Raw genomic sequence first — 10504 nt, forward strand, 5'->3', positions numbered from 1 at the left:
GAGATAAGGGTCTCTTTCATAGACTCAAGGTCCCTCCCAGCTCAGACCCTGCAGGGTCATAGGAGCGGGAATGTGGTGTCACCAGGAACCACTCTTTCCACCACGGGGGGCCCGGGTGCACTTGCATGGCTCACTTCACGCAGTAGAATGCCACATGGGGCTACACCATAGAAGCCACAGTCTCCTCCCAGCCCATAAAACAGCAAATCCATGCCCTTGGCCATTCTGTCTTACAATCCCTTTGTGCACTGTTATTGCAAAGTTTTAAAGGGGCCTAAATCAAAAGTCATATATTTAATGAAGCCCAGGAATGGAGAGCCCCACAAAGTTGAGTGCAAAGAGTACAGCCTGCCTTCTCCAAGTTGGGCAGCCTGAATTCTAGCTGTGACTGGGTGACCCGGGTGTGTCACTGGGCTTCCTTGGCCACACCTGTAGGAGAAGGGCTTGCCTAGGTAGTTTCAAAAGTCCTGCCTATTACAAATATTTAATAATAAAAGGATGCATATCAAGTCATACTCAAGGTGACTTTGTGCCAGGACACTGTTCTAAATTTATTGAATCCTTACAGCAATCTTTTAAGCAACATTCTATCCTCACCCCCACCTTCTACAGATGAGGAAGCTGAGGCACAGAGAGGGTAAACAGATTTCCCAAGGATACAGGACTGCTTACTAGGGGAGACAGGATTTAAACTCAGTTATATTCCCGCTCACACTTTTAACCACTATCACTCTGCCTCTTTGTCTTACAATTATGAAAACCTACCCTGAGTTTTTTATTTCCTTGGGAAACTATGCTTTACTTTCCACTACAAATCTGTGGGGAAAAGGGGCCTGGGGTCAGAGGGAGATGGCTGGACGCAGGGGAGCTCGCAGGACGCGGGCGGCAGCGGATCCTGCCAGAGACAAGCCTTACTCTTTGAAGGAGCTGTAATACTGGTTGACAAATTCGATAGCTTGAGGTAGAAGCTCGTCTGGGGAGGTAGGCTTGTCCCTGGGTCCTCTTGTCAAACTTTTGGAGTTCATGATGGCTCCCAAGCAACACTTGGACTTGCAAGCAAGATCCTGGGAAGAGAGAGGCGGGAGGTAAAGTGGGCAATTTTGATGGCCATCCTCTCCAGGGCTAGCTCTCCCGGCATCGCCTTCTACTCTGGCTGCTCCAGCTCCCTACCACCCCTCGGCACCCTTGTGGCACCTCCTCCTTGGGGGTCCACCAAGCTTTCGCCCCACCTAGATCTCTTTTCCTCTACTGGCTGGACCCCAGTGGATGTGAGCTGGGGTTGCTCCCCCTTGCCTGGGCTCAGCCACTGGGTGCCATTCCCAGCCATCCCCAGACCCACAGCAAAGTCAACAGCTCTATCCCTGGAAACATCTCAGCTATGTTCTCATTTAAAGGGGCTGATGTGGCTCCTGGGAACACACTATTGATATTCACCCAGAGTGAACTGAAATGAGAGGGTGCAAATTTCAAAGTCGGAGGACAGCACAGAAAAAGTACAGGAAGGAAGTACACCCAAATGTTAATCTGGAAGATGTGGGAAATCATTCTGCTTTCATGGTCTTGAAATTTTCAATTCTTTGCAACTTAGATAGAAGGCATTCTAAAGTTAGAATGAGAAACGAAGACTACAGTAAGAAGCTGTAAAGGACAATTAGCACAACAGTACAACCATTCACTGGGTGCTTGAACTCCTCTCTAACATCCCTATCAAATAGCCCTTGAATCCTTCTCATGACAACAAGCTCACTGCCCCTTGATGTACTTCAGTTCAGCTTTAGACAGGTCTGTTAGAAAATTCTCCCTGATACTATGCTGAAGTCTGTGTCTCTCTTGAAAAGAATTCACTTGTTCCTGTAACCATTTCTCTCACCCCTGGACGATCCATTATCCACGAGGGGGATTCACGGGAGTTGGCATCACTCACTTCCTACCATTATTTATGAGGAGCACACATCTCTCTTCCCAGAACCCCTTACCCAAGCGATGACCGTTCGCTTGGCCCGGGGGCACATCTGTTTGGTCCTCCAAGGACCCCGGTGGCTTCACTGACATGGGACAACGGTGGTTCTCCCTGAAGCCCCAGAAGTCTCACCCCTTTGGCCTTGCGGTGAAGTGTGTCTTGGAAGGTCATCCCACTGCCCCAGTTTTTTATCCTCATGTGCCGTGGGCAGCCCGAGGGGGGCGCGTTCAGCTTGACCAGGGATTCTGGAGACTTCTAAGAGGGGGAAGAAAACAGGGATTTCCAAATGCGTCCAACTCCAGGACCCCATGGGTCTCTCCCTGGCCCCTGGCCCTGCTTTGGCTTTGGGTAGGGTGGGGAGCTTGGGAGGGTACACAGGTCAGGGTGTAGGTCCACGTCCATCCTCCCTTCCCGGCAGCCTGGCCACCTGGGCCAGTGCCTGCTAAGAGCTCCAGGTGCCTGGGCCACTGGCCAGGCCTCTCTCCTCACCCAAGACCCTGCCAAATGCTCCCTCAGGGGAATTACAACAGTAGAGGAGACTAGATGCAAAGGAGACTGCTGTCGCTGGAGTGTTACAGCAATGCCTCCGAGGACAGAAATCAGGAGGAGGAAGAATGGACCACAGATGCATTTAAAAAAATGTAAACCATTTTCTCTCCCAGCCACCTCCCCGCCCCACCCCCATTTCTCTGCCCATCTGTCTGGAACACTGAGTCCCAAAGCACCTAGGGAAGATGGGGCCAGTGGGACAGAGGCCGGGGGCTGGCACCGGAGGCTCAGCTGCTGAGTCTGACTCTATCGGTGGTCTCCTCTCACCCAGGCCTGCTAGCCCACACGGCGCACCTGGGGGCCCACCACTCCTGATCGCCATAAATCATCCTGCCCTCCCAAAGCCCTTCCTTGTCCCCACCTGAGTCCCCTGGGTCTCTACTCACTGCCCAGACCCCAGCTTCCACCAGGCTGCTCAGCCTGCATCTGCCTGGGCAAGTGAGGATGGGGCTTCCCACACCTGTGTGACTCACTGACCTTTACCGTCCCTGTGAAGGGCTGGGGGGACTCATTCTGGGGCTTGCCAAGGCTGTGACGCTTGGGGTCATCCTGCATCACTGGACTGTGAAAGGAAACAACTATCATGAGACGGAGTATCAGAGGGCAGAGAGGGATCTCGGAGTCCCTTCTGCCAGCCTGTCATTTGATGGATGAGGGAACTGAGGTCCAGAGGATGGGAGTGAATTGCTCGTGGTTCCCAGACAAAGACAGTGTGTGTATGTGGCAGGGGACGCAGTCAGTCAGACCCGATCTCCTCACCATCACTACCCTCCCTCCTCCTCTTCTCCTCGTGCCTTCCCTCTCCACAGCCAGAAAGACATGAAGGGAGCTGAACCAAAGCGGGCGGCCCAAAGGATGGCCCGCGGGCGCTCTGGGAAGATGCCCCCCTCAGAAGCTGAGGATTAACGTGCTCAGGCAGAGAACGGCTTCTTCCAGGCCAGCAGCACTGCTCACCACCCATTCATTTTGGAGGACTTAAGCATTTTTATTTAAAGCATTTGATTTGTCTTGGTTTATTTACTTATTTTAAGTTCTTATTATGGAAAATGTTAAACATGCACAGTAGAGATAATACACTAATAAACCCCCAAGGGCCCCTCACCCAGTCAGTGATTACCAACCACGGCCAGCCCTGTTCCGGCCCCCCCCCACAGCCCCCACCATCAGCCTAAAGCAAGTCTGAGATGCCCTGCCATCCAGAAACATCTCAGGAAGCACTTCTGGAAGATAAGGACTCTTAAAGAAAATAACATATTGGTTACATTTATTTTAAAACAGCAGATTTAAAGAACTTAGCGTATCCATTGGAGAAAGCCCTAATAGTCTGAAATCACACTCAGAAACCATTGGTTCTGGTTTGGGATTTCAGGTTTGCTCTCCTGGCAAATGCTACAGAGAACAGAAGACGTAACTCCTCTGGCGACAGACTCGTGAGCGCCCCTCCAAAATCACAGATGCCTCCTTCTGGGGCGGATCACACTACAGGGGCACTTGAGTAGGAAAGCGTGCGGTGTTCCGTGTTCTTTGCAGTGTTTTCTGGGGTGTGTATGCACGCACATCAAAGGGGAAGGCAACTGGAGAGTATCCCAAGGGTCCCTCCCGTTCCACTCTATACGTATCTGTGATGTTGGAATACGACAAAGGAGCATGTATTGCTTTTATTATTGGAAAAAGTAATATTTAGGTTGTGCCTAGTTTCTCCGCTATTAAAAACAATGCCCCAAACTGTGTACATGGTCTGCTGCTGTGTGTGTGAAAAACGTAAGGAAATGTTAACAGTGACTACCATTAAGTAATAAGAGCATGGGTGATTTGAATTTTTCTTTATACTTCTTTGTATTCTCCATCTTTTCACAGCGACCATGAGTTCCTTTCATAATTGGGAAGGTTTTTTAATTTGAAAATGAATAAACAAAGCTGTGCACAATCCCCTTTGCCCCTCAGCAGATTTCTTTAGGCTAGCTGTTGGGAGATGCAGTGGTCAGAAGCCAGATGAGCATATTAAGTTTCTGGATACTTTTGACAAACTATTGCATTGTCCACCCAGCCGCTCAGTGCATTTGGTTGAACCCACAGCCGTGCTTGGTCCTTCGTGGGGAAGGAGGGGCCTTCAGGGCCTGCCGTCAGAAGGAGCGCTGGAGTGCGGCGCTGCTCAGACCCAGGGCCGGGGTGCGGGCCGCGCTGCAGCCTGTGGCTTGTTTGGGGGCCGACCTGGGGTTCCAACTCTCCCACAGTTCTCATTTCTCCTCACCTGCCCACCGCTCCACACACCAAGGGCTGCGGGTAGGGAGGAGTTCCCGGGAAACGGATCTTATTTGTAAAACAAGAACTCTTTAGTTCTTTTAAAGGGTGTAGCAGCCCCAGGGCCGAAAAACTCTAGAAAGCTCCCAAGTGCTGAAACATCCACACTTCCCACTCCGGCCCTCGCAGACGTGGCTCACGGGGGCATGTGGGGACTCTCTGGGCCTCGGTGGCTACAGAATTGTAACCTCGCCGGCTTCTAACAGAAAAAACACTTTTATGTACATCCTCATCGGAACCCTACAGAGCGAATATTACAACTCTCATATTTTCGCGGAAAACCGAGGCTCAGAGAAAGTCAGTGCCACGTCGGGTGGGAGCCCGGTCCCCGCGCGGAGCCGCCCGCCTCCCTCCCAGGGCGGACCCGGCCCGGCGGCAGTACCTGACTCGGCGGGAGCCGCAGGCGGGCTTCGGCCGCAGGATCCTGCGGAGGAGCCCACAGAGCCGCGGCCGGGCTGCCTCGCACGCCGCACCCAGGCCCTCGCGCATGGTGCCGGCCAGGGCGCAGCTCAGACGGCGCCCCTTTCCGCTCGGCGCCGGCCCCTTTATAGCCGCCCGCCCCCGCAGCCCCCGCCCCGAGGCGGAGCGAGCACGGGGCGCTGACGGACTCAGCTTCACCCCGACTGGCCCTGGGCCGGAGAGTCCTGGGGCGCGCGTGCGGGGTGCCCACACCCAGCGGACCGAGCGGGCGTTCGCAGGGAAGACCGCCGTTTGAATGCCACCGGATTTTCTCTGGGCTAAGACCCCGGGACAAGTACGGCGGGCTTTGTACTGTAGTGCTTTACAGTTTACAAAGCAAACTTTATTCTGTTATTTCATCTACCCCTTACTAAATCCAGTCAAGGGGCAAATCTATATTGCTACCCCGACTTTACTGGGGAGAGGCGGGGCAGAGGCGTTAAAGACCTTGCCCCAGGCCGCATGGTAGGCCCAGGGCCGCAACCGAGCTCCCTCCCCTCACAGAGCTGCCAGCCCTGGGAAGTGCTATTTCTTTTCTGCATGTTTAGTGTGATTCCACGAAGGAAGCCAAAGAAAGAGCAGGGCGAGGGGTGACTTTTCGCGGGAAACGTGGGGGGCTGCAAGTTGGACCAGGAGCCACCATAGGTCCCTTCCAGGACCCTTGTCCTCTCAATCTGGAAGGCACAGGGCCCTCCTTCTGACTTTGCTCCACCTGTCGTCCCTCCTCCTGTGGAAGCAGGGTAACACCTATAGGGTCTGGACTGGAGAGACAGGGGGCAGCCCCGACCCCAGCGTGCACAGGGCCCTCCAGGACGCGTTCCAGTGTATTCAATCCCTACCCAGACTAAAATCCAATACAAGAAGGCACACATCTATTCTGAGCCAGCGGCAACCCAGCTTGGCCTTTTTCCAAATTACATACATCTTCACCTAGATGTTCCCACATTTGCCTTTGTCCCAAAAACACACACCTACCATGTTCACTTCCTCATCATGTTTTACACAAAATACAGAATCGTTAGTCGCAAATAATAGGTTCTGGGTCTAACTGCACCTGAATGAATTTGAAAATTACCTTTTAAAATCAAAATCTATTCATTGGTTCCCATTGCTTTCAGTATAAAATCCCCTTTGCACTGCTGCTTCCTCTTCCAGTCACAGCCCTGCCTCCCAGCTGCAGAGTTCTCCTGCAGAAGAGCTCCGAGTGCTTACTGCCCACCCCCCTTTCTCCTGCAACCTCCTACCGCTCCGTGGCACTCCACCCCAATCACTGAGCGCCTTAACCTCCCATTCTGCATGCCCTCCTCCCCAAACCAGCGAGGCAGGTACCAGGGCCCCCATCCCTCCCTGACAGCAGCACCTGGGTCTCCTCTCTGCCCCTCTTCTAACCCAGCACGTAGTAGGCCCTCGAGGAGAGCTCACAGACTATAGAGGTTATGAATTTGAACTTGTTTCAAACCTCAGTTCTACCACTTTCCAGATACTGATCTTGAGTAGGTCATTCAACTTTGTAAAATAAGTATAATGAAATAAGGATATTGTCTCATTACTGACACTTAATAGCCTTATGATCTTTGGCAAGTCCCCCAGCCTCTGAGTCTCAGTAATAGGTACTTTACAAATGTTATCTTTTATTTTTAGCTGCTGTGCACGCAATTAATCAGTGACTTAAATTACTGTTTAATTAATAAACAGAAGGGCCTCATGGACACCTCCATGACCCCCCCGCCCCGCACAGTGCCAAGTATGCAGCTCTCAGCAGTTAAGTGTTGCTGGGCTGCCGCGTGCCTGGAACCGAAAGTGCAGCAGCCCTATTAGGGGTTACAAGCCAGACTGCCAAGGTGGACCCCTGGCTCCATATTTGCTAACTGTGAGACCTTAAAAATTACTTAAACTTTCTAGGCTTCAATGTTCTCATCCTTACAGTAGGAGGAAAATAAAAGTCCCTTCCTCATGGATTGTTGGGAGGGGTAAATAAATCAAAGTATGATATTTTCTTTCCGTCAGCTCTAGTGCCTGATTCAAGCATTTCCGCCAACCCACCCAAGCCTAAAAAGGTGGGGCGAGTCAACTGGTTTGCTCCTGGTAAACATGCAGCGCAGGGTCCCGCCTAGGGTCTGAGCTCAGGTCTCCTGAAGTGTCCAAAACACAAGTCAGGCATAACTGTCAGTGCCGTTAGAGGGTGTGGGATTCAGAGCTAAAAGCTGTAGGCTGCACTGCAGGGCGTAGGGGAGGGTCTCAAAAGATAGGAGATGGATTGGGTCTGGATGAGTCCAAGAAGAAACCTGCTTGTACAGGCACCGGGAAACTGAGGAAGGCTGGGCTGGCCGGTGTGATGGGCCCTCCGGGAAGAGTGGTCTTGCAGAACCCTGCAGCCAAGCCTCAGTGTGCCAACAGTCAATAGGGAGCCACAGCAGACTCTAGAACAATAGCATGGCTTGCTAGAAGTCAAGTTGGAGTAAGAGAGGTCAGAGCCAGGGTCAGGGGCTGCAGTGGGGGAAGCAGGGACAGCTGCAGAGGCTGTAGCCATGGGGGGAAGAGAATGAAGGAAGGGACGTGTTACTTGGTGACCAAGAAGAGTCAAAGCAGATTGCTGGGGTTCAAGCCTTCCCTAGCTCCTCTGAGGTGTGATGAAGCTCCTGTCAGTCGGCAGCATGTGAGTCTGAAAAGCCAGGAGGACAACGAGAGGCTACCCAACGCTGCATTCGCACGCCTCAATCTCTTGGCCTCCTCGACCACCATACCCCAGACTGCCTGGTTTCAAACGTTCTCGTCTCTAGTTCAGCCCACACCCCATACCTGGATGGTCTTGCTCAGGAAGCTACATTGGCCCCCCACTGCCACCCAGCTGAGCAAGTCCAAACCCTCTGCTTTGCATTCAAGCCCTCCCAGCGCCGGCCCCGGCCCCGTCGCTCCTACCCCAGCTCCCACCACGACCCCAGGCCGAAGCACAGGCACGCTCACTTCTGGCTCTGTCATCGCCCGCCCTCTCGCCCTTCCTGGAATGTCCTTGCTATTTCTCTTGATTTCCCCACATTCTACGCACTCTTCCAAGTCCACCCCGAGTCCACTCACTTCTCGAAAGCCTTTTGAGAGACCCTTTTTAATGTTGCTCAATGTCGCCCTACCTGCCAACAGCAAAAACAGCGATGACAACAGCAACATGTGCCATTTACCAAGCACTTATTCTGTGCCAGGCACAGTGCTAGGTTGTTTACATGTGAAAATTCATTTAATTCTTACCACCGCCCCAGAAAATAGGCATCACTGCCCCCTTCTCACAGATAAGGAAACTGAGGCTCAGAGGCTAGGGGACTTCTCCAAGGTCACAGGGCTATTACATGGCAAAGCCACTTGCTTACCTCCAAGCCCATGCTCGTAACCCGAGGCTTTCCTGTCACCTGTCAGGTACTCTCTGGGTTGATTGCCGTGCTGTCCGCCCCCAGAGGGCGCCCTGCCCGCTGGAGTCCATGGGAAAGGCTCCCCTGGGGCCGAGGTTGCCCTCATGGATTGAGGCTTTGGTTCGATTCCTGCTTTCATGATATTGCAGATTTTCTTGTCTTTCACTTGAGCAAGCCTCAACCTCCAGTTCAAGGCATGCTGGGTGAACCCTCCTAGCACACTCTGGAAGCCTGACCACCGACTGGTTGGTTGCCATTCCCTCAATTCTGCCTCAAGTTGGCTTCTCCAAGCAAGTAGTGTGTGTGGTGTGTGCGTGCATGTGTGTGTGCGCGTTCAAAGCCCAACTTTCTAAATACCACTTAGGTGACCTAGGGACAGTCCCTCCCCTCTTAGAGCTTCTGTCTCCTCGTTTATAAAATGCGACAGTAAAAAATGCAACAATAACTCGCACTTCACAGAGCCACTGTGGAGATGAGCTGAGACGCAATGATACGAGGTGCCCCGCAGAGCCCTGGCACAGAGTGGGCGCTCAGTAAACTATAATAAAAGCCTCATGTTTACGAGGGCCTGTTCTATATGGGCACACTGCACACTCTCATTTCATTTCAACATGATATGAGGTGGGTCCCGTTGTTGTCCCCATACTGCAGGTGAGAACATCTGAGGCTCAGAGAGGTTCACTTGCCCTAGGTTACAAAGCCGGTGAAAGACAGCACAGGACCAGCAAGTGCGGCACAGCACAAGGCTGGGACACAGTCTGTCTAACATCCCAGTGCCCTCTCCAAGGTTGATATTCAAAATATCTAACAACTGGTGAGGCATGCGCACTGGCAAATCAGAAAAGGTGTTGGCCAGGTTGCCACCTTGGCTCTAACCACTGGACTCTACTGCCTTCCATTGGTTAAGTCAGGGATTCCACATTCACATTCCATATTCTTCCCCTGCAAAAGATTCCAACCTCCTTCAGGGCCAGCACCGTGCCATGTTCCTTCCTTTTCCACATCATGTCAGGCGCAGTGAGGTACACAACAAAGAGTAGCTACATCAGATTCCAACAGGGACACCCAAGAAGCAACCAGTGAGATCAGACCCCCAGCGAGAAGCTGGGATGAGAGAGAAATTCCGAGTTGTCAGTGCTGGAGGGAAAATGAAAACAGACAGGAGAAGAGCGGAGGTGGGGGTGGCCGGGGAAAACATACCTGTCGGGAGCCCGGACGGTTTTTCCCACATTATTGTTGATGTCTGGTTCTTTCATAAAGTATGATTTAGCTTTGAATAGAAACTTCCAGAAATAAGCCATCTCTGTGGCTTTGCAAAGCAGGTCACTTCTCTGGATTTTAACTCAGAGGTTCTTCACCACGGGGCTGAGGAAGGGGAAGGAGATGGTGACAGAAGGGTGACACAGAGTTTACAGGACGTGGCCTCCCCCATATGGTTGGTTTACCAGAGAATCATACCAAAGTCTAGAACATAAATCTAGAACAGATGCTTCATCAATGCTTTGCAACCTCTGTTGCTATTTTGGGGCTGGTTTGGGGGATCCTAGGGATATAGACTTTAATTCTAAAAACCTGCATAAAAATCTAAAGGAAAAATGCTGGATCATAGCTCAACGGGGACATAGCACAAACCCTGCGCACCTCCCTTACAGGCCCTGACAGCCTACCTCGTGTTGGCATTTCTCAGGTTTTTCACCCGTTTATCTGCTAGCTCGGGTCGGCGCCGGCAGGCAGAAAATTCCCACAGTTTTCTGAGCCTTTCCACACAGGAAGAAGCAGCAGATGGCCCGCAAATGAAGACAACTCACCTCGCAGCTGACTGCGCTGACTCAAC

At 52.2% G+C, this 10504-nt stretch overlaps 1 protein-coding gene across 2 annotated transcripts in view; it reads right to left on the reverse strand.

The window, feature by feature from the left end:
• Window positions 1–9971, reverse strand: part of NOS2 (nitric oxide synthase 2) — a 35795-nt gene extending 25824 nt beyond the window's left edge. The window contains exons 1-4 of one of the 2 annotated variants that reach the window (XM_054573178.1): window positions 9871–9971; window positions 2987–3071; window positions 2093–2215; window positions 916–1064 (exon numbers count right to left, since the gene is read on the reverse strand). In XM_054573178.1, coding sequence (XP_054429153.1) covers window positions 916–1064; window positions 2093–2215; window positions 2987–3071; window positions 9871–9971 — 458 coding nt within the window. Of the gene's footprint in view, window positions 1–915; window positions 1065–2092; window positions 2216–2986; window positions 3072–5192; window positions 5300–9870 lie in introns of those variants that run through there. The other variant, XM_054573177.1, reaches the window with a different exon arrangement.
• Between the last annotated feature and the right edge of the window lie 533 nt (window positions 9972–10504).

The sequence above is a fragment of the Pteronotus mesoamericanus genome, unplaced genomic scaffold (genome assembly GCF_021234165.1).
Source record: "Pteronotus mesoamericanus isolate MK-2021 breed Mesoamerican mustached bat unplaced genomic scaffold, CSHL_Meso_final contig_246, whole genome shotgun sequence".
NCBI classification, from domain to species: Eukaryota; Metazoa; Chordata; class Mammalia; order Chiroptera; family Mormoopidae; genus Pteronotus; species Pteronotus mesoamericanus.